Source organism: Astatotilapia calliptera, chromosome 23 (assembly GCF_964374335.1).
Source record: "Astatotilapia calliptera chromosome 23, fAstCal68.1, whole genome shotgun sequence".
NCBI lineage: Eukaryota > Metazoa > Chordata > Actinopteri > Cichliformes > Cichlidae > Astatotilapia > Astatotilapia calliptera.
In genome coordinates this window covers 24,932,464-24,956,665 of record NC_137443.1, presented here as the reverse complement: position 1 = coordinate 24,956,665, position 24,202 = coordinate 24,932,464, and the positions used below count along the sequence as shown (strand labels likewise).

At 39.9% G+C, this 24,202-nt stretch overlaps 1 protein-coding gene across 1 annotated transcript in view; it reads right to left on the bottom strand.

The window, feature by feature from the left end:
* LOC113016113 (fibronectin type III domain-containing protein 4-like) overlaps positions 1-24,202 on the bottom strand; it is a 65,822-nt gene that overhangs the window by 17,685 nt on the left and 23,935 nt on the right. The window contains exons 2-3 of the mRNA XM_026158669.2: positions 16,112-16,227; positions 8,998-9,099 (exon numbers count right to left, since the gene is read on the bottom strand). Of these exons, the coding sequence (XP_026014454.1) occupies positions 8,998-9,099; positions 16,112-16,227 (218 nt within the window). The remainder of the gene's footprint in view (positions 1-8,997; positions 9,100-16,111; positions 16,228-24,202) is intronic.

The window sequence follows — 24,202 nt, the reverse complement described above, 5'->3', positions numbered from 1 at the left end:
CCACTGCTGCACATCATCTGTGAGGCTTTGCACCCCTGATGATCCACCAGGACAAACTCAGCAGTATGTGAGGAAGAGGAGGAGGAAGAGCCAGCAGCAGCTGACAGATGGAGAGAATAGACAGACTGTTCCCTGTTTGTGAAGGACTGCTAAGAAAGTTTAACATAACTAATTGTCTGTCCTGAATCAGTCTTATTAGGTAATGTTCAAATAATTTGATCATTCCAGTGTTTTCAGTGTGGGAGAAAGTACCCAGGGCATTCAGGTTACACACTATGAAAGGAACCAACAAGTTTAATGTTCAGAAAAATAAAGTATGTATCAGCAGCAGAATGGAGCTAAAAATAAATGTTTGTTTCAGTTCTATGAAGCTTTGAGTATTTTGGATTAGTAGGACTGCTGTGTTTGTTGCATCATATTGCTGTAATTGTTTATATGCTTTATATATTCTGAGGTAAGTTGATCTATAGTGTCACATCATATTCTATAAGGATGTTATGTGTTTGTATACTTTCTGCCCAGTTTGACCCATTTAGCAGAATTCAGCCTGTTTAAGGCTCTGATATCTATTCTGTATGACTTAAAGCAGTTATGACATGGTCTGATTTTCTAACCCAATAAAGGAATGTTTAATATATCAGTCTACCCTTCATTCTATCAGAAACAGTTACCACAGCTTGTACATTTTCTTTTTACACATGTATGTAAGCATTGAGCCAAATTTAGTAATGCCAACATACTGAAGGAACAACATTTGTCTCTTATATATGATACACCTATATATGCACTGTCAATATACATTTTGAACCAGCTGCAGATGTCAGAGTAACAACTGACTGACCCCCACATAAAGTGCGTTACAGTAGTCCACAGGGGAAGAAATAAAAGCATGGATCACGGTTTCAAAGTGCTGCCTAGGAAGAAAAGATTTCACTCTTGCCAGTCGCCTTAAATGATAAATATGGACTGGTTCAACTTAAAACCAAAGGCAGTAACAACAGGTTTAAAATAAACTTCCAGGGGTTCCAAATGAAAAGAAGAGGACTCACAGGAGCCACTGGGTCCAAACACCAACAAATCTGTTTTTTTTTTCATTCAAATTTAAAAAGTTTAGAGCCAACCAAGCTTTAATGTCATAGGCATGTCAAAAGAGGTTTTATTCAGATGCCATCCTTCTGCTTCAGTGGCAAATAAATTTGGCAGTCATTCCTATATACTTGTCTTTGAGTGAAGATTTAAGGTGGTAAGACATGTAAATAACTGCAACTTGAATCTGTACTGAAGCTCAGTATTTGACACAGAGTTCATGTTCACTGCTGTAATAGCTAATAATGACTAATATAATAACCATAATATTGGCCATATTATATTTACATTACCAAAGTGATATGACTTTAGTCTCATGAACAACATTAGCTAATTGTTATTTACTAGCTAATCTTAAATGACTGTTCAGTACAGAAATGAAGCCCAACAATCATGTTTTACTGTCCTGTGGTCTCAGCCTCAGATACTTATCAAATCACACAAAGCTCTTGTAGAAACAAACAAACAAATGAAAAAAATATGTTCTCCTTCATTTCTGTCAAACAAAGTTGTATGACACGTTTCCAGCTGTTAGTATCATGGTTGCTAGGCAACCTGGGAAGCGCGACGGAGACTAGAGCCCATGTGTTTGCAACAAATTTGCCGTTTATTTTGCAAATCGAGCTCAACACTGCCCCTAGCGTCCTGGAGCACTTCTGTTGTGATTTGGAGTTTGCATGTGTTTTGGAGTTTGCATGTGTTTTGGAGTTTGCATGTGTTTTGGATTTTGTACGTGTTTTGGATTTTGCATGTGTTTTGGATTTTGTACGTGTTTTGGAGTTTGCATGTGTTTTGGATTTTGTACGTGTTTTGGATTTTGCATGTGTTTTGGATTTTGCATGTGTTTTGGATTTTGTATGTGTTTTGGAGTTTGCATGTGTTTTGGATTTTGTACGTGTTTTGGATTTTGTATGTGTTTTGGAGTTTGCATGTGTTTTGAATTTTCTACGTGTTTTAGAGTTTGCATGTGTTTTGGATTTTGTATGTGTTTTGGAGTTTGCACGTGTTTTGAATTTTGTACGTGTTTTGTATTTTGCACGTGTTTTGGATTTTGTACCTGTTTTGGATTTTGCACGTGTTTTGGATTTTGCATGTGTTTTGGATTTTGTACGTGTTTTGGAGTTTGTACGTGTTTTGGAGTTTGCATGTGTTTTGGATTTTGTACGTGTTTTGGAGTTTGTGCGTGCTATTTGGAATTTGTAAGTGTCTTGGAGTTTGTACATGCTTTGTCTCTAGGGGCCACCGTAACAAACAACTTAAACATAAACAATTACAAAGAAAGAACAATACAGTATCCACATCTGAACCAAAGAGTAAAACAGTGAAATGTGGATTATTAAATATTAGGTCTCTCTCCTCCAAGTCTCTGTTAGTACATGACTTAATAATTGATCAACAAATTGATTTACTCTGCCTTACAGAAACCTGGTTGCAGCAGGATGATTATGTTAGTTTAAATGAATCAACACCCCCGAGTCATTCTAACTACCAGAAATCTCGAAGCACAGGCCGAGGGGGCGGTGTGGCAGCAATTTTTCACACCAGCCTATTAATTAATGAAAGACCAAGACAGACTTTTAATTCATTTGAAAGCCTGATGCTTAGCCTCGTCCACCCCAGCTGTAAAACTCAGAAACCAGTCTTACTTGTTATCATCTATCGTCCACCTGGGCCTTACACAGAGTTTCTGTCTGATTTCTCAGACTTTATATCTAATTTAGTTCTGAGCTCAGATAAAATAATTATTGTGGGTGATTTTAACATCCATGTAGATGCTAAAAATGACAGCCTCAACATGGCATTTAATCTGTTATTAGACTCAATTGGTTTCTCTCAAAATGTAAAAGAACCCACCCACCACTTTAATCACTCTAGAGCTTGTTTTAACATATGGCATAGAAACTGAACATTTAACAGTGTTTCCTGAAAACCCTCTCCTGTCTGATCATTTCCTGATAACATTTACATTTACAATAATTGATTACACAGCGGTGGAGAGTAGACTTTATCAAAGTAGATGTCTTTCTGAAAGCGCTGTAACTAAGTTTAAGAATATAATCCACCCACTGTTATCATCTTCAATGCCCTGTACCAACATAGAGCAGAGCAGCTATCTGAACGCTACCCCAACAGAGGTCGATTATCTTGTTAATAATTTCACCTCCTCACTACGTACGACTCTGGATACTGTAGCTCCTGTGAAAACTAAGGTCTCTAATCAGAAGTACCTGACTCCGTGGTATAATTCTCAAACACGTACCCTAAAGCAGATGACTCGTAATCTGGAGAGGAAATGGCGTGTCACAAATTTAGAGGATCATCATTTAGCCTGGAGAAATAGTTTGCTGCTTTATAAGAAAGCCCTCCGCAAAGCCAGAACATCTTACTATTCATCACTGATTGAAGAAAATAAGAACAACCCCAGGTTTCTCTTCAGCACTGTAGCCAGGCTGACAAAAAGTCAGAGCTCTTTTGAGCCAACCATCCCTTTAACGTTAACTAGTAATGACTTCATGAACTTCTTCACAAAATTTTTATCATTAGAGAATAAATTACCAATAATCATCCCACAGATGTAATATTATCTACAGCTACTCTTAGTACCATTGATGTTAAGTTAGACTCTTTATCTCTAATTGATCTTTCTGAGTTAACTTCAATAATTACTTCCTCCAAACCATCAACGTGTCTTTTAGACCCAATTCCTACAAAACTGCTCAAAGAAGTCCTGCCATTAATTAATTCTTCGATCTTAAATATGATCAACCTATCTCTAATGATCGGCTATGTACCACAGGCCTTCAAGCTAGCTGTAGTCAAACCTTTACTCAAAAAGCCATCTCTAGACCCAGCAGTCTTAGCTAATTATAGGCCAATCTCCAACCTTCCTTTCATATCAAAAATCCTTGAAAGAGTAGTTGTCAAACAGCTAACAGATCATCTGAAGAGGAATGGTTTATTTGAAGAGTTTCAGTCAGGTTTCAGAGCTCATCACAGCACAGAAACAGCTTTAGTGAAGGTTACAAATGATCTTCTTATGGCCTCTGACAGTGGACTCATCTCTGTGCTTGTCCTGCTAGACCTTAGTGCAGCATTCGATACTGTCGACCATAATATCCTATTAGAGCGATTAGAACATGCTGTAGGTATTACAGGTACTGTGCTGCAGTGGTTTGTATCATATCTATCTAATAGACTCCAATGGAGTGTCCTCTTCACACACTGAGGTTAATTATGGAGTTCCACAGGGTTCAGTGCTAGGACCAATTCTGTTTACATTATACATGCTTCCCTTAGGCAGTATCATTAGAAGACATAGCATACATTTTCACTGCTATGCAGATGACACCCAGCTCTATCTGTCCATGAAGCCAGATAACACACACCAATTAGTTAAACTGCAGGAATGTCTTAAAGACATAAAGACCTGGATGGCCGCTAACTTTCTGCTTCTTAATTCAGATAAAACTGAGGTTATTGTACTCGGCCCTGAAAAGCCTAGAAATATGGTATCTAACCAGATTCTTACTCTGGATGGCATTACCTTGGCCTCCAGTAACGCTGTGAGGAACCTTGGAGTCATTTTTGACCAGGATATGTCCTTCAATGCACATATTAAACAAATATGTAAGACTGCGTTCTTCCATTTGCGCAACATCTCTAAAATTAGAAATATCCTGTCTCAGAGTGACGCTGAAAAACTAGTTCATGCATTTATTACTTCCAGGCTGGACTACTGTAATTCATTATTATCAGGATGTCCAAAAAACTCACTGAAAAGCCTTCAGCTAATCCAAAATGCTGCAGCAAGAGTACTGACAGGGACTAGAAAGAGAGAGCATATTTCTCCTGTTTTGGCTTCCCTTCATTAGCTTCCTGTTAAATCCAGAATTGAATTCAAAATCCTGCTCCTCACATACAAGGTCTTAAATAATCAGGCCCCATCTTATCTTAATGACCTTGTAGTACCATATCACCCTATTAGAGCACTTCGCTCTCGCTCTGCAGGCCTACTTGTTGTTCCTAGAGTATTTAAAAGTAGAATGGGAGGGAGAGCCTTCAGTTTTCAGGCCCCTCTTCTGTGGAACCAGCTTCCAGTTTGGATTCGGGAGACAGACACTATCTCTACTTTCAAGTTTAGGCTTAAAACTTTCCTTTTTGCTAAAGCATATAGTTAGGGCTGGACCAGGTGACCCTGAATCCTCCCTTAGTTATGCTGCAATAGACGTAGGCTGCCGGGGGATTCCCATGATGCATTGAGTTTTTCCTTTCCAGTCACCTTTCTCACTCACTATGTATTAACAGACCTCTCTGCATTGAATCATATCTGTTATTAACCTCTGTCTCTCTTCCACAGCATGTCTTTTATCCTGTCTTCCTTCTCTCACCCCAACCGGTCGCAGCAGATGGCCGTCCCTCCCTGAGCCTGGTTCTGCCGGAGGGTTCTTCCTGTTAAAAGGGAGTTTTTCCTTCCCACTGTTGCCAAAGTGCTTGCTCATAGGGGGTCATATGATTGTTGGGTTTTTCTCTGTATCTATGAAGCGCCTTGAGGCGACTTATGTTGTGATTTGGCGCTATATAAATAAAATTGAATTGAATTGAATTGAATTGATTCTCCTTATGGGGACCTGATATGTTTAATATGCTGCTGAGAATATAGCCCAGAAGAAGCGTATAGTATAGCTTTTATTCTGGAAAGAGCCATTTCTCTGTAATAAACTCTCTTTTCCAAAGATGAGTGATTCCTCAATCAGACATTTTTTTTTTTTAGTACTTTGTTGTTTCAGCAACATTAAATTTAAAAACTGTACTTATGAGTTAAAATATATATTTATAATTTCAATAAATGACAAATTAAAAAGGCATGAACATTTTTTTTGTATCAAAAAATATCGAACCGTGACACCGTGAATTTTGTGTATCGTTGCACCCCTAAATGCACCCCTAAATATATATATATATATATATATATATATATATATATATATATATATATATATATATATATATATATATATATATAAAACACCCAGCACGCCCCTGCGGGCGGTTTATCCTTCAAGCTCGGGTCCTCTACCAGAGGCCTGGGAGCTTGAGGGTCCTGCGCAGTATCTTAGCTGTTCCCAGGACTGCGCTCTTCTGGACAGAGATCTCCGATGTTGTTCCCGGGATCTGCTGGAGCCACTCGCCTAGCTTGGGAGTCACCGCACCTAGTGCTCCGATTACCACGGGGACCACCGTTACCTTCACCCTCCACATCCTCTCGAGCTCTTCTCTGAGCCCTTGGTATTTCTCCAGCTTCTCGTGTTCCTTCTTCCTGATATTGCTGTCATTCGGAACCGCTACATCGATTACTACGGCCGTCTTCTTCTGTTTGTCTACCACCACTATGTCCGGTTGGTTAGCCACCACCATTTTGTCCGTCTGTATCTGGAAGTCCCACAGGATCTTAGCTCGGTCATTCTCCACCACCCTTGGGGGCATCTCCCATTTTGACCTCGGGACTTCCAGGTTATACTCGGCACAGATGTTCCTGTACACTATGCCGGCCACTTGGTTATGGCGTTCCATGTATGCCTTGCCTGCTAGCATCTTGCACCCTGCTGTTATGTGCTGGATTGTCTCTGGGGCATCTGTACCCTCAGAAGGTCTGCTAGATGATGTTAATGCAGCACTACGGGCAATACCTACAACCACGATTACCGACACTAACAAGCTGATCTACAATACGGCAGCAGTGATCAGTGAGATGCTTGGCTACAAGTTGAACAGCGACAAGGGGCAGTACCCTCCATGGAGAAGGAGGCTAGAGGGCAAGATCAAAGTAGCACGGAGGGAGGTTAGCCAACTAACGGAGTTGCAGAAAGGTGCGACAAATAAGGTGCCTAAGAAATACAGCAAGCTGTCCATACCTGAGGCCTTGGAAACTGCCAAGCAAAGACTCACAGCCTTGGCCAGCCATGAAACAGGCTAAAATGAGCTTTCAAGGTGTAGGTCTTAAAGAACAGGAGGTAAAACTACTTGTTTCAGACAGAGGATGAACTGAGGAGCTCTATAAACAACCAGTCACAGTTTTTTAAACTGTGAATCATGCAAATGTACTCTAGCTGACTCATAGAATGAAAATAAAGAAGAAAAGGATGATGATAGGTCTCTTTTTTCCATACACAGAGGTAAGAAATCTCAATTTCAAAGCACTTACAAAGACCAAATCGTCCAGTTTTATTTCTAAATGTATGGCTTTGTTAATATATCATTTAGACCTCATGTCTATTTGTACAAACATGATGAACATTTTCTTACCTTATGGCTCAAAACTATGAGTCCCTTTTTGCAACATGCTGAAAATTCTTTGGTCTGGCATCTAAAAGATTGTCCTGACCTGGACAGACACATACTCTCGTGACACAACTTCATTCATTTAAGGTGCACAGAGAAGAGCATTAATCTGAAGACATTAAAGTTCTTTTGCAGCAACTTTTGTGGAATACAGGACTTTATTGTTTAACCCAAATGGTTTGGCTTAGCTTCCATGATTGTTGTCAATTTTTTAAAATTTGCAAAGTTAGGAGGACACAGACAGTTTTTCTTTAGTTGTTTCCTGTTTTATTCTGCTGGCTGATGTCAAGTCTACCTACTTCCTTTTTCTATTTCTCTGTTGCTTTAGCCACTTCCTGTTTTATTCTGAAGTCTCAGCCAGTCTTACACTTCAGTCAGACGTACTTCCTGCCTGTTTTCAACTGCTTTTTCATCATACCTGTGTTCAATCAGTAATCAATCTCTTAATTTTTGAGGTTTTGTAGACGTGACCGCTAACCACATGATGTTAACTTGTGCACCATTTTTGGACACCTGGCTAAAGCAAAAGTGTCATTCAATGCCCGTTTTCCTCCATCATTTTTCAACTGTTCCTATCATAACAGCCTAAAAGAAACAGCTTCCAATATCAAGAATGTGGAAGCTGGCAGGCATGCCAGTGAGCCCCCAGCAACCATCTGTAACTAAGGGAAAATGTATATTCCCCATCTACCTGGCAAAAACTTTGCTGTGATTGATTTTGTTGCTAGCAGATTGCTGTGGCCGTAATTTGAATTGTAGTGATGGGCTTGCCTACAAACACCTGCTCTCTCAGGCGCCGTGAAACTGTGAAAAGTGTGACAGACCAGAAATGGAGAAGGTTTGCCTTCAAAACAAAAGTTGCCTCTTTTGAAGAACGCTGGCTTCTCTTTGAAACTTCTCCATTTTCAGTTCACATTGCACATTATCAAGTTGTGTAACAGTGAGTGATTTGTAGGAAAATATGGAAAAAATACAGGCAAATGGAGGAAGCTTAGGCCTCACTCACACAGACCTAAGGACACAGACCACCCCCTCTCGGTAAACACTGGTTGCTAGGGAGCAGTGTGTATTCCCCAACTGATTGGCAAGTGGTTGCTGGAGGTTTCTGGGAGTGAGACATCACGTGAGAAACCTCCTTAAATTTGCCAGATTGCCTTGTTGCATTCCTCAAACTTCCCAGCCATCATTCCTGGTTTTCCAGAGTTTTTTCTTGTTTCCTTGTGTACAGCTGTGGGCTGAACACTTCAGTCCTGTTCACGGTGCGTCCTGCATGTCGTTCCTCCTCCTGGGTTTCACAACTGCTCCAAAATACTTCTGAATTATCAACTTCTTCTTCTTTTGCTATTTTGTGTTTTGTAAGCCTACATTTGCATAAGACCTTTTGTAATGGCAGTGTTTATGGGTTACATAGCCAATAAAAATGGTTAGTTACACCATTACACACCTGCCTTTTAGAAAAAGATACCATCCAACTAATACATACATCAGTCTAATTAGCTATTAGCTATTACATAGCTATCATTAAATAGGTAATAGCTATTACACTTCACACTGTGTGTGTTTTTCTCTCACCTGGACACTGTAGTGTGTGTCTTCGTCCAGGTCCCACAGCACACACCAGCGGCTGGACGTGTTCACCTCTCGTATGGAGCGCTGCATCAGGCCGTCCTGCCTCTGGAGACAGGATACGTGCACACATGAGGAATACATGTGGTGGATGCTTTTGCACACACAAAGACATTAATGTGCCACACTTACGGCAAATTTAAATCAAATCTCGGGATCTGATCAGCATATCCGGCTGACAGCTTAAGTATTATGATCTAATAAAAGCAGTAATGGCCTCGTACTTTGCTCGAGGCAGATAGTGTTGTCTTAAAAGGAGAAGAATCTTTTCTGTTTTCTTTTAAAGTAAACTTTGCTAAACTAATTTACCAATAAAAAAAATCATCATTATGTCACATTTAAAGGCAAATACTTGAAATGCAAGCAGAATCCCTGCAGTAACAAGCAGCTTCGCCTCATAGAAATTCACCTCACACCCATACAGCCCCAATGGGAGAAATTAGGTCTGCAGGCAAGGTAACACCAGCAATAGTCATTCAAAATAAACAGAAAAACACATGTTTAGGCAGAGATGCTCTGTTAGTATAAGGAGCTGCAGAATTAATGAAGAAATGTCACTTTCTGGATCAGCAGGTAAACAGATGGTGACCCCGTGGAGATAAAGTTTACTTTTTAACAGCTGTATTTAGTGAAAATTTGGGGATGGGTGGATTTATAAATTGTAAATACAACACAGACATATTATCATCTCCATTTTTGCAATCAGAAGGTAAAACACAAAAAGATAATTATTAATTTAGAGCCATGCTTTAATTCAAGTCCACAATTTAATCAGTTTTAGCTCCATTTTTGGTCACCACCACCTCCCTGGGGAAATATCTGAGTTTTCAGCTGCTTTAGCACTGAGAAGATCACATTCACTGTGTTTATTTAAAGTCCAGTGATAAAAGGTGCCTGCAGAAGAAGACAAAATTACTGGAAAGACAACACAAAGCAGTATACATCCATGAGGGGCTGCGAGAATCGAGGCAAGAACATTTTCACAAGGTAACCCACCAAACTCTACAGTTCATATCTTTAAAATGAGCTGTGGATTCAGAGGGTAATATGTAAATACACTGTGCATGTGGATTCAAAGTAACAATTGCAAATCAAATCCTTCATGTTATGTGAACATGAAGACTGGTGGAGTCCCAGGACCCTGAATTGATAAGAGGAAGAAAATGGATGGTTAATAATAATAATGTCTGCAGAGGATTCTCTGCCAGGCAGATATCTGCACTATATTTATGGAGTAAATAAACTTACTAGTAGTTCAGTAAAATTAAGAAAATGGCAAAAAACAAACAACAACAGAAAACACAAGGCTTCCACTTAACGTGGCACCATGGTAACAGCAGTTAAGATGCATTTTGGTTCTTCATTCCCCCTCGGACACAGAAAACAAGCTAAGAGTTTCCAGCATAATTTGCATTTGTGTTTGTGTGTCTGGAATTGCTAGGCCAACACAATGAGACCTGATTTTAGCCTTTAAGATTGGTGATCTTGATAAAACTGCACATGTGGCAACGCATGATTGCAGTTCTTGCGGCCAAGTGTGGCACAGCTAGTTATTAGATTTAATTTAATTAATTTAAATTCAATTCAGTTTTATTTATTTGGTGCTAAATCACAACAGCAGTTGCCTCAATGTGCTTTATATTGTAAAGTAGACATCCTACAATAATACAAAGAAAACAGAGAAAACACGACAATCAGTCCCCGTACAGGCTTGGCGAGAATGGGGATGAAAAAACTCCCTTTTAACAGGAAGAAACCTCTGCATGAACCAGGCTCAGTGAGGGAAGGCCATTTGTCACAACTAATTGGGGTTAAGGGGGGAAAAAAAAGACGAAAACATGTTGTGGAGAAGAGACAGAGATTAATAATAACTAATGATTAAATGCAGAGAGGTGTATAAACACATAGCAAGTGGGGAAAAAATCAAGTGAAGAAGAAACACTAAGGGGGCAATTACTCTTTCACACAGGCCCAGGTAAGTTTGGGTAAATTTTTCTTCTCCTAATAATCAAAATTATAATTTAAAAACTGCATTCTGTATTTATCTTGTTTAGCGTGACAAAAAAAAAAAAAGAAATCATGTTTTTGTGTGGCTAAGTTTTCCCGACAACACGAGACTTGCACGAGACTTTAATTGCTCTGATTGGAGACTCTGTATGAAGGAACCTTTAACTGTCTTCTTTTTAACTGCAGACATCCTGATGAGCGCTGCTCAGAGATAATTGGTGTTCACACAAAAGCACCAGCCTGCATTCTTGTTTTTGAGATTGTAGAAAATGGCTCATAATATATTCAAGCTTTTCGTTATTGTCATTGGTGTGTAACTTGCCCATTACACACCAATTACACCAAATATTCTAAAAAACCACCAGCTCGGCATCAGAACAGCTCATAATGAGGATTTTTTAACAACTGCTTGGTAAGCATCATCTAGCGACAGCTAGTCCAGTTTGAGAAAGTTTCCCAGATTGCGAACGTGCCTGTGGAGCACTGAAGGCTGAGGAAGAGTCAATAAATAGAAAGCTGTCAGGACGCTCGAGGCTCTCCAGATGTCTCGCGTGGAGAGTCAAAGTGGTGTTTGCTGCTCCTCTGGCAGCCCTGCAGGCAGCGAGTCAGCCAGGACACTTTGATCTAAAAGGCCGTCATATAAAAGTAAATACTGAATCAACGGGGGTTAAAAGGATCGTTAATCAGCACCAGTGACTCAGCTGTGATGGAGGCATTACCATTTTGGAATAAAAACTCCAAAACCATCTAATTTTGAAAAGTGCCGCTGACGTAACTCAAGATACTTTCTAATTTTCAGGTTTTGTCAGTTTATCTCATAGGCACATTTAATTCTGCAGTTTTAAGTAAGACAGTAAACCAGGAAATCAAAACTAATGGACACTTGTCACAGCCATCTAAAGGTCTGTGCAAAAGTCTTGAGCCACCCCTTTTTCCTTTATATTTTTGTGCCACAAAGGTCAGCTCCAAAATAGATAACCGCTTTTAAAAAAAGCTGGTCATCTTTATATATATTTTCTAATTGTAGTTCACATAGGAATACCCATGGGAAAACAGATTTTTTCTAATTCCTAACAAGCAAAAGAGCATTTGATGATGAGCGTTTTATACTGTTTGATGACAGAAGAAAGTAAAGCCTGCAGGTTTGAGGTGCCTACTGAGAGTCAGTCTTTATATTTTCAAGGTAGGTAAAACAAACGTTCTACATTGACAGACTCTCTGCTTTTAGTTGATTTCATGAGTGTTTTATAATCCCTGCATCCATTTACAGGATGGAAAAAATAGGATTTTTAAAGTATGCATAATTCAGTAGTTTGTAGAACCACCTTGGGATCAGCGACAACTTGAAACAATACATTTCTGTATGTCATATCAGTCTCTCACATCGTAGAGGACTTTGGGTCTGCTCTCCTGTCCATGCAGCGGTGCTTCGGTTCATTGAGGGTTTGAGGGCATTTATTTATGCACAGCTCTCTTTTGCCAAGCCACAGCATTTCAATCAGGTCGAGGTCTGCACTTAGAGGTGGTCATTACTTTGATCCACACTTTAACTGCCTAACAGATGTCTCTAGAGTACTTTGGTATGCAGGGGAGTTCATGATTGACTCAACGACTGTAACTTGCCCAAATCATTACGCCTCCACCTCTATGCTGACAGCGGGTATGAGGTGTTTGTGGTGATACGCGGCGTTTGGTTTTGTGCATTATGAGCAAACATAATAACAAACTTTAGCCTCATTCCAGGGATTTTGTGGGTTGTTAAGAGCAAAGAGGCTTTCTCCTGGAAGCTCTTCCAAAGAAGCCATACTTTTTCTGTTTCTTTCTAATTGTACTGTCATGAAGTGTGGTGTAGCTCTTTTTGCAGTTTCTCTGAGCATTGCACAGTCTGACTTTGGGGTGAATTTGCTGGGACGTCTACGTCTTGAAAGACTGTGGCATTGTGATTTCTGAAGACCAGCAAACTGCCCAAATGTCTGCTTTTATAGAGGTGCTCACACTCACTAATGATCAGTTTATCAAATGGATTTGATTATCAACAACTGGCTGCTACAAACCCTAATGTGTGCTCTTGGAAGTTCTCTGACAATTGAAGTAAATATTTTCTTGTTCTTGCAGGGGGTTTTGAGCTTTCTTTTAATTTTGGCAGCAGTCTTAAAGTTTGATTTGTCAGGGTTCAGCTTCAGACACTTTAAAAAGGAACAGAAGGCACCTTTACTTCAGTAAAATGTGACCGTGAAGTCTGCAGGTGAACACGAAGTTTGGGTGCATCGCTATTTTTAGGTCAGGAAAGAAGTCAGCAGCAGCCTAATGCATTTCAGAAGGAAAGTGGTGCAGAAAAACAAATCTCTCCTCTGATGTTGTCACAGTCTGACAATCTTCTTCTGGTACAAACATCACAACACAAGTTTAAAACAGGCACTCTCTGCAGGTTTTATTTGATAAGCATTGCCCTTGCACTAATCATCAATTAACCCTGTGTGTTTGATATTTGAAGTCATAGAAACCAGGACTGCTGGGAGTCTCAGACACAGAAACTTAAACTGGGTTACTTCATGTGTTTGTGTGCTTGGGAGCGAGGTTGTGTAACGCGTGCATCTTGGCAGCCAGCACCGTGGGATTTGGAACAACTTTAGATGAGTGAAGCAACTCTTTGTCTGGGCACATTCACTCGTCCTGCTTCTCCTTCACAAACAGAAGGCTCGGCATGTCACCGAAAAATACTGTGAATGAAATAATCCCACAAAGCAGCCACGTTTGAATCCTAATCAAGACTTAAGCCTGATGCGAGACCACTCTTGCAATAAGGAAAATAGAAATGGTAGAAAACATACTTGATTGACAGAGCAGCCTTTTATATAACAGCATTTTTTGCCCTTTTGTAGCAGCTCACTCTGATCCAAGGCAACCTTTGATGACTAACAATGGAAAATACGGGCTCGGTAGATAAAACCTGCAGCACGGATACCCGCTGCATCCACCTGCTACCATCACCTCCCCGATTAATATTTGAGTAAGTGTTTTTTACATAAGTGCTTTCTGAGGTTAAAGCAGGAGATGTTTTAAATCCCGATCCTGTGTTTTCTTGAAAATGCCAAAAGGTTGATGGATTCTGACTCAGATGTGAGGTGACTTGGGAAAAAAACCCATAAAGAAAGAATAAGAGTTGTTTGGCATCGACACCGCTGTGGATGTTTCTCCTGTGAGACGAATCCTGGCCAAATAATTTCCGCTAATGGAGACGACACCCACTCAGAGCTCAGCTAATGTCTCATTCTCCTTTTGCCAAAACTGTAGGTGGTGAAGACTGATTAAAATGAGCCAAGCTGAGCTAGCAGCCGAGGTTTTTAAGAGATCTCAGACAGACAAAATGTTGTTATGTAACAGCAGAATTAATGTGAAACGTCTCTTACGGTGACGCAAACTTCTTGTACTTTAGGTGACAGTTGTGTTCTTTAAAGGTGCTACGTGGAAGGACTGCAGCGTTTAATTAAATGAAATGTAAGCAATGAATCGATGAATTCATGAAGAAAAAGAAATACATTCTGAACAATCATATTTTGTTCAACCGCTCATTAATGCAAATATCTAATTAACCAGTCAGCTGGCAGAAACTCAATGTATTTACACAAGTGGACATGGTTTAGACGACCTAGTGAAGTCCAAACTGAGCATCAGAATGTGGAAGATTATGTTAATGTGGTAATGTTGTTGATGATTTAAGTATTTCAGAAACTGCTGATCTGCTGTGATTTGCCTGCACAACCATTTCTAGTGTTTACTAGTGACCTGAAGAAGAGAAACTATTTGGTGAGCATCAGTTCACTGAGGGAAAATGCCTTTTTGATGTCAGAGGAAAATGACCAGTGTGCTTTGAGCTGATAGGAAGGCAACAATAACTCAAATAACCACTTACAACCAAGGTATGCAGAAGAGCATCTGAACAGCAGCAGAGGACCACACCTGTAAGCTGAGAGCAGTCTGTATTTCTTCTTCCAGATGTTAGGGTCAGAAAGAGGACAAAATACACTATTGTTCTATTGTCAGCTGTCTGAAAGGCAAACAGACAGCTGTATGAAGTACAGCTGAACATAGTATCTATAATACTAGACAGAGCAGTAATGAGTGAATTCATGGCTTTAATAAAGCATGTGCTACCAATGTGTCTGTTGCTTTCAGCTATTTGTTGGAGTCTTTTTTTTTCCTGAATTAATTAAATACCTGCAACTTCTTATGAAGATCTCTAAAGCCCATTTTTGCATTAACACACCGTTATGCATGTGGCCCAACAGCTGTGCAACTAAATTATTTATGATAAATTACCCCAAACACAGGCAGAGCATATGACTTTTGTTAACCTCACACAGTTGAGCTGACACACCAGTGCACAGCTGTGGATGTCTTACTTGTGAGCGATCTTTTCCCCCTCAAATCCACGGCAGGATCTTTCCTCCTGGGGGATATTTAAAGATCGATTAATTCGATAATCAGGTTTTTCTTGCTAATTGGATGCTTGGAAAGTCCTTCTTTTGGCTGCACCTTATGTAATTAAGAGATTTGGTTTTTTATTATTACCTACGTCAACCAGTAGCCATCCTTGACATTAACGAGCTCCTTAAGAAGTAAAATGTTAATGAGCAAATTCCTCTGAGAGGTTTCCAAACTTTCCCACCCCTCATGACTCAAAGTGTCTTTGAGCCGAATGCTGACTGCCTACCCGGCTAATGAATGACGCAGCATTTTAATAAATCCCAGAAGACAGCAGCAGGAGGACAAAAGAGAAAGAAGTAAGCCCTCGTGAGATCGAGATGAGCATGAGAAATACATAATTTATCTTTGAAAAGCTGTTCTAGCCCCGAGCATGGCACCGGTCCAGCTTTTCTGGGCATTCAATTCATAATTTGGATCCCTGCAAAATTAATCGGCCTTCAGCTGAATGAGAGGGCACATCAGGATGTATTTGACATTCAGTTTAAAAAGAAGAAAAGGCATGGTCCATTGGCCGTGCATGCTCAGTGTATGCATGCAGCGATGATACGAGGCTGCTGTATTGTACCTGCTGTGAGATGGCGTATCCGATGACGGTGTCTCCCTGAGGGACATTCCAGGTCACCATGGCCGAGTGTGCCCTCAGCTGGGTCACCGATACATTCACCGGGGGTGCTGGCACAGCTGTTAACACACACACACACACGCACACACACACACACATTTATATAGTTTGTTAGCGACGGTCAGTGAAGGCCAGGTAACACATGCAGTCTGCAGAGCATTTAAACTGAGATGATCACAAATATGTAGGCACACCAACATTACTTGCAATTCATTTATGGGCTCCTTTTTTAAGTATTTATTTATGCCTTTATTTGATCAGGATAAACAGAACAAGTGGAAGGAGAATGATCAAGAGCCTTAATCGAAGCAAGGAGGACCTAAACCTTTGGTCCATTCAATATATATATCAATCAGTTATAACATTATTACCACCTGCCTAAAATTGCATTTGTCCACCTGACTCATCGAGGCATGGACTCCTCTTTACCCCTGAAGGTGTGCTGTGCTATCTGGTACCAAGATATTAGCAATAGATCCTTTAAGTCCTGTAAAATGTGAAGTGAGCCCTTCAGGGGCCAGACTTGTGTGTCCACCACATCCCACAGATGTTTGAGTGGAGTGCATAGTAGGGCTGGGCCATATCATACCGTTCACGGTAATACCAGTATAATGTTATAAGAAAATGAAATATCGCAATAGAATATGGGTAAAACGCGCATGCGCAGTGCCTTTGTTTTCATACGCACATGGCGGAAAAAGCATGGCAGAGACGGAGAATGAGAAGGCCGAAAGCGGATTGTTGAATGAAACAGATGAACCAGAATTGGTTTGTAAAAACGTCGCAGCTCCAGTGGTGTGGAACTGGTTTGGCTTTTGTCCGTTAGATACACACCAAAGCACATTTTTTGGTAGAGCATGCAAGCGGGCCGTCGTTATTACTGTTATTACCAAACCGATTTTATGTGGTACACGGCGCTCAAAAATCTGTCAAAAAATGTTTTAGTACGACTTTGCTAAGCTACAGTCTGAACTCTCTGTTATGCCTGATGGATTGTCGGAGCATTACAGCTACCGTAGTCGGGAGCCTCGCGGAGTAATACATACTGTGTTTCAACATAAAATTATGGTATTGTGTGTGTATAACCTCTTTTTAAGTTTTGTGGATATTATACATGGTTATGCTGAGGATATGTCGGCCAATTTCCACTGGAAATGCCTTTTGGCAAGTAATTTGCATTTGCACTGTTAAATTTTTATATAGCTTTAATGCACATAAAAAACAGCTGCTTGTTTAAGTGAAAATACATTGATGGGGTTTTTTTTTGCACTAATAAAGTTGTGGAGTTGTAAAGTATTTTGTCTCACGTCAATTATATCGTCAGTTATATCGTTATTGCAAATTTTCAAATGTATATCGTGATAAATATTTCTGGCCATATTGCTCTGCCCTAGTGCATAGTGCATCCTGGTATCAGGTGTTCCCCAGGTAAATGACTCACATGCACCTGGCAATCCACATGATGTAAAAGAAAATGTGATTCATCAGACTAGAACACCTTCCTCGGTGGTCTAGTCTGATGCTCACATGCCCACTGTTGGTGCTTTTGACACTGTGCAAGGGTCTGCATGGGCATCCAGAGTGATCTGCAGCTATGCCGCCACATACGCAACAAACTGTGATGCTCTGTGTATTCTGTCAGAACCAGCATTAATGTTTTCAGCAGTTTAAGCTACAGTGGCTCGTCTGTTGGATTGGACCACTCGGGCCAGCCTTTGTTCTCCACAAGCATCAGTGAGCTTTGGCCACCCATGACTCTGTCGGTGGTTCACCGCTGTTCCTCCTTTGGATCGCTTGTGATAGATACTGACCACTGCAGACCAGGAACACCCCACAAGAGCTACAGTTTTGGAGATGTTTTGACTCACTCGTCTAAGTCATCCTCAACTTCGCTTAGATTCTTACACTTGTCCATTTCCCTGCTTCTAACAAGTCAACTGTTTTTCACTTCACCTGTCTGTGGTCATAATGTTGAGCCTTTTCAGTGTAGAGACATCCAGCTGCACCAGATGTTTTGTCATTTGCTTCCAATTACTTACAGGGGTATTAGTGAAGGCTGATGCTGATTTTGATTTAAAATCTTTCCCATAGTAAAACTGAACCAAAAGTTTAAAGTCAAATTTTAATATCTCTGCATCTGCGAAGTGTTCAAAAAGCTTTCAAGTCTTTATCTCTGTCAGGAAAATCAATCCATTAAGGATGGATTCAATCATATGAATAATGTACTCCAGCCCCCTGGCATTTCATAAAGACCGTTCTCCCATTTATTCATAAAGAAATACAATTTAAAAATGGCTTATGACCTAGAACAGAAGCTGTGCATTTGCAGAATTATAAGTGAAACTGTATTTAACTGTAAAATAGCATTATTATGATAATAATTTAATGTACTCTGCCAACAGTACAAAAGTATTCATTGCTGTTTGATCGGTTCACACCTGAGTGTCAGGACTTGCTCCAGTGGATCAAACAACAGATTTGAGAGGTCCATGGATCAATTCCAGTCCAAATTTCATCTTTCACAGAAATTCTAGCAATTATTTGCAGTCCCTTCATTTTAAAGAGGCCATATGCTAACTGGGAGGTAACTGGATATTTTAAAATGTCTATGTTTAAAAAATATGTTTAAAATTACATGGATGGATAATTTGTAAAGGACAACCATAGAAACACGCTGACAGCTGCACAGCTGCACAGACTGTGTCTATATACACTCAACAACAACAGGCCACAATTGACAATCTGATAGACTCCATGCGACGATGTGTTGCACTGCATGAGGCAAATGGTGGTCACACCAGATACTGACCGGTTCTGGGTCCCCAGACCCCCAATAGCGCAAAAAACTGCACATTTCAGGGTGGCCTTTTGTTGTGGGCAGTCTGAGGTACACCTGTGCACTACTCATGATGTCAGATCAGCATCCTGATGTGGCACACCTGTGAGGTGGGATGGATTATCTCAATATAGCAGATGTGCCCACTACCACACATTTGGACTGATTTGTGACCACTGTTTGGGAGGGATGGTTATATTGTGTATCTGGAATGAATTTTAGGTCTCTACGTCCATCCCATGGGGAATGGGAGCAGTAACAAAGGTGTTGCGTTTATATTTTTGTTGAGTGTATAACCAAAGCTAATGTCCAAAACCAGTCCCTTCGTGGATGTTGAAAGATGAAACTATTTTGTTACAACTGAGACAAGTTTTTGATGTCAACAGAAACAAACATTCATCTGTTTAACCCTTGTTTCACTCTGGTGTGTGAAAGCCGATCAAAACTTAACCCTGTCATGCATGAATTATGACAACCTAAATCAGGATTTTTTTTCTTAAGTATTTTTATTCATCTTTAGGCATGAAAAAATATTTTTGAACTTCATTTTTTTAAGCATGTACTTTTCAAATAGTTTTTTACATGTTCACTTAGTCAGTCCGCTGGCTGACCAGTGGGTGGCAGGGTATGGAGTGACACATTAGTGTCCAATGTAGTAGTTTATGTGCAAGTATACCATCAACACTGACACAAATACAAGAAAACAGCCTTTGAATATGTTATGACTTCAGGATAAAAATGCTCGGAAACTCAGGTGCCACTTTTAGGATGTTTACTGACCACTTTTAGAAACAACCACAGCTAGTCGCTACACAAACAGGAAACTGTTTCTCACATAACATTCTGACAGAGAAAACCCTGAAAAACCTCTAAAGGTTCCGGGGTGCAACGCCCCCAAACATACATTAACATCAACACTGTCTATAACAGAATAGCTGTCCACTGTTATGACCACTATGCGTGAAAGGGTTAATGCAGATGTTTGGTCATAATGCACAAAACCAAACACAACATATTAGCACAAACACCTCATACCAGCTGTCAGCACGGTGGTGGAGGGGTCGTGATTTGGGCTTTTTTTGCAGCCACATTAGCACCTTACAATCATTGAGTCCACCATGAACTCCTCTGTATTCTAGAGTCAAATGTGAGGACATCTGTCAGACAGCTAAAGCTTGGCTTAAACTGGGTCATGAAACAAGACAATGATTCCAAGTACATCAACACATCTACAACAGAATGATTAAAAAGGAAACATCAAGGTACTGCAGTGGACCAGTCAAAGTCCAGACCTCAACCTGACTGAAATGCTTTGGTAGGACCGCGAGAAAGCTGTGCATAAATGAAAGCCTGCAAATCTCAATGAACTGAAGCAATGCTGTAAAGAAGACTGGGCCAAAAGTCTTTCACAATGATGTGAGAGAATGATAAAGTCATGCAGAAAACAATTACTTTGAGTTATTGCTGATAAAAGTGGTTTACAAACTACTGAATCATGGGGTGTAATTAGTTTTCCACATGACTGCAGAGAGACCTGCAAAAACGTTCTTTGTCATGGCTCTCTATATATCACAAGTTATTCCTGCTTTTCTGGCCGATTTATAATCTCGAGCTTGTTTTATATCTTGTCAATAGCAGGAAAGGATTATAGTGCCTATAAGGTACCTTAGGTAAAGCTGTAAGTGGTTATCAGCTTTGTAAAACAAATTATAAGATTGTGTTAGATTTTGATGATGATCAGAGTGTGATTTTAGGTGTTGGAGGGCCACTGCAGAAGTCTTTAGTTTGGAGGAAGTCAGGCACAGGAAGGAATTACCAAACTTTAGATGTTCTCGCAGGTTGTATAACCTTTGGACAAAGTCAGAATAACAGTTTCCCCCTGAGGGTGTGCTGTGCTATGCTACAAAACTGTTGGATCCAGCTTCATATATTATCATGACAGTGCTACCTGTCACCTGTCTCTCAAACTAATCGTCTAACTCTCAGCAAGAAAATATTTACAGTGTTTTGTATTGTTTTGTATTTCTTGTTTTGTATTTTGAGTTTGAACGATGAAGAAATCAAAGAAAAGTAAGAAAAATGACTGAAAGTCTTTCTAACTGATTAACCTGAACCTTGGAAACATGAGATAATATTTCCTTTAAAATCTTATGTTAGACAGGTCTTTTAAGATGTTGTTAAAAATGTTTTTGTCCCCAAAACAACTTTCTCCTAAACCAAACTGAGTAGCTTTCTTCCTAAAACTAACCAGACTGAAAGGCATTCTTCATCGTTTGCTTCCATCAGTGTTCTTTAGTACGACCGCTCCTCCCGCACTCTGATTCAGATTGAAATGCCAACTAAATGGCTGAAATTCGTATATTTTATTTATATTGTCTCTGTATTTATATATATGTGTGTGTGTGTGTATATATATATATGTATATATAATATTCTGTAACGTCTGTCGGTGCTGTGCTTTTTTGGAAATCGAATTTCCCAGAGGAACCCACCCGAGGGATTAATAAAGTTCTATCTAATCTAATCTAATCTAATCTAATCTAATCTAATCTAATCTAATCGAAATGTAAATGTATGATCACACCCACGCACATACTGTACTTACAGGCGTGAATGATTCTCTGGGGGCCGGTTAAAACTGATGGGAAATCTAAAGCACTCACAAATGAAGTGTGTGATTTCTTTTCTCTTTTTTGTATTTTAATGTTACTAAATCATCAGGAAACATCATGACCTTCACTGAGAGTGAGACAGGGAGAAAGTAAACTCTAAATGGGAGTTTAAAAAGGGATATTTGCTTTTAATGGAGAAAACAGAAATGGAAAACAGGGGAAATGAACATTTATGGTTACAGTAACAGAAAGTGGATTATTAAAGGACTAAGCTTTTACAGAGACCACAATTTGTTTGCATTTATTTAGTTAAATCTATGAAGAAAGTCAAAGACAACAGTTTGACAGACAAAGTAACATTTTTCCCATCATTCCCTAAAAGCTATTAGCTGAACATTTGTCTAAACCTGACAGGTCAAGGACAAAAGAAGATGTGTCAGGCCTAGAAAAAAACACCCCAAAAAACTATCTACAGCAGATGAATATTTTCTGAAAGTCACTCTCTTAAGAGACAGGAAAAACCCCAGCAAAGACCTGAAACAGACCTGAGAGACACATCTGAACCTTCAGCTCATTCAGCTATATCACTAAAGCCTCATCAGAAATGGTCTCAGTGGAAGAACTGGACTGAAAAATCAGTGGCAACTGTTGGAGTGATGAGTCACTAATCACTAACAGTATGTATGGAGGAGGTAAGGTGGAGGCTCTGTCATGGTTTGGGTCTGCATTAGAGCCAGTGGTGTTGGAGATCTTGTCAAAATTGATTAATTATAAACAAAGAAAAGTACCATCAGATATTGATCCACCATGAAGTACCATCTGGAACTGCACCTGATTGGCACCGGCATCATTTTTTAGCATGACAATGATCTCAAACACACTGCCAATGCAGTAAAGTCGTACCTGGATAGAAAAACACACAGTTGAACTCTATCAGTCATGGATTGGCCTCCCCAGACCCCAGACCTCAACTATTGAAGCAGTGTGGGATCATGTTGGCCAGAGGGGCCGATGGCGCGATAGGGCAGCCTCGCATCTGTCAGTCTGCCCCAGGGCAGCTGTGGCTACAACTGTAGCTTGCCTCCACCAGTGTATGTGAGAGTGAATGAATAGTGGTATTGTAAAGCGCTTTGGGTGCCTTGAAAAGCGCTATATAAATCCAATCCATTATTATGTTGACAGAAAATAGAACGAAAGGCAGAAACATCCAAAGAAGAGCTTTGAATGTCCTTCAAGAAGCCTGGAGAACTATTCCTGAAGACGACTTAAAGACATGACAAGAAAGCTGCCTAAGAGAGTTCAGACTGTGCTGAAGAATAAAGGTGGTCACACTAAATGTTGACTTTCAAGCTTGATAGAATTGTACAAACTTAGGTTTTGCTTTATATACTGTATATAAATGTAATTTGCACATGTTTCTATACATTGCTGAACCTATTCCACAATTTCCTAGGACAACACAAAGAAATGACGGGTGACTTGAGACTTTCCACAATACTTCAGACTAAAAAACAAGAAAAACGTGTTAAAAAGACAGAAAACAAGATGAAACGAGCTTCAAAAAAGTGAAAAAAGAGAATACATAACGCAACAACACAGAAAGCTGAAGAAGTGAAATTTAGAGTCAGAAAACTTCCAGGAAAAAAATGAAAGTAAAAACAAGAAGAATTCTAAATAAGTCAGAGAAAGAAAGTTTGAAAGCGAGAGACACAAAGACAAACCCTGGAACAATGAAAGGAAATGACAGATGAGCAGCCATCCCTACTTTCATCTTACTGATGATAAAACATCTAATGGACTCAATAACTACTTCAAAAGCCATCGATGAGTCTAGTCTGCCCACTCCAGCTCCTCCTCCTTTACTGCGGGACAGGAATAGCACCCCACATTTCTCTCTTTAGTTTTCTCATCCTCAATTAATGAGTACCCGCTGGTAGAGTGTGTGTCCTTGTCTGTTGGTGTGTGTTTGTAGTATGAAAAGACACAAATACACGATGATGAGGGAAAAGGAATCAGCGCAGCAGCCAATTAGGACATCAAGGCTAAAAAAAAGGACATTAAAATGCTGCGATTTTGCATTACACAGCACTAACTTGCATTCCTTTCTGAAAAATGATGCAGCATATTGTTATGCTTCAGTTTAAACTGCATTTTACTCAAGAGCAGCAACCTCTTATTTCATGGCGGTGTCACGATCCTGGGTCTGTTGACCCAGCGTTTTGAGTTTTAGTTTTATGTAAGCCCTTCGGGTTCCTAAGTTCATTTGTTATCATGCCTAAGTGTTTCTAGTTCTTATCATTTCCCCCTTGTTACACCCCGGCCTAGGCAACCGGGGTGCAACGTAGAAAAACAAAAATAAGGCAAAAACACACGAGAAAAAAACTAATACGGGCTTCCACAAAAATAATCCCAAAACGTGTTCCCAACTATGGTAAATCTCCCCTGCTCTTCATGTGTTTCATGTCTGTGTCTTACATTGTGAAGTTCGGGTTGTCATGTCTAGTTTTAGTGTTTCCTGTTTTATTCTGACAGTGTCATGTGTTCTTTGTTCATTGTATTTAGCTTTCCTCTCCTGGTCCTGTCATT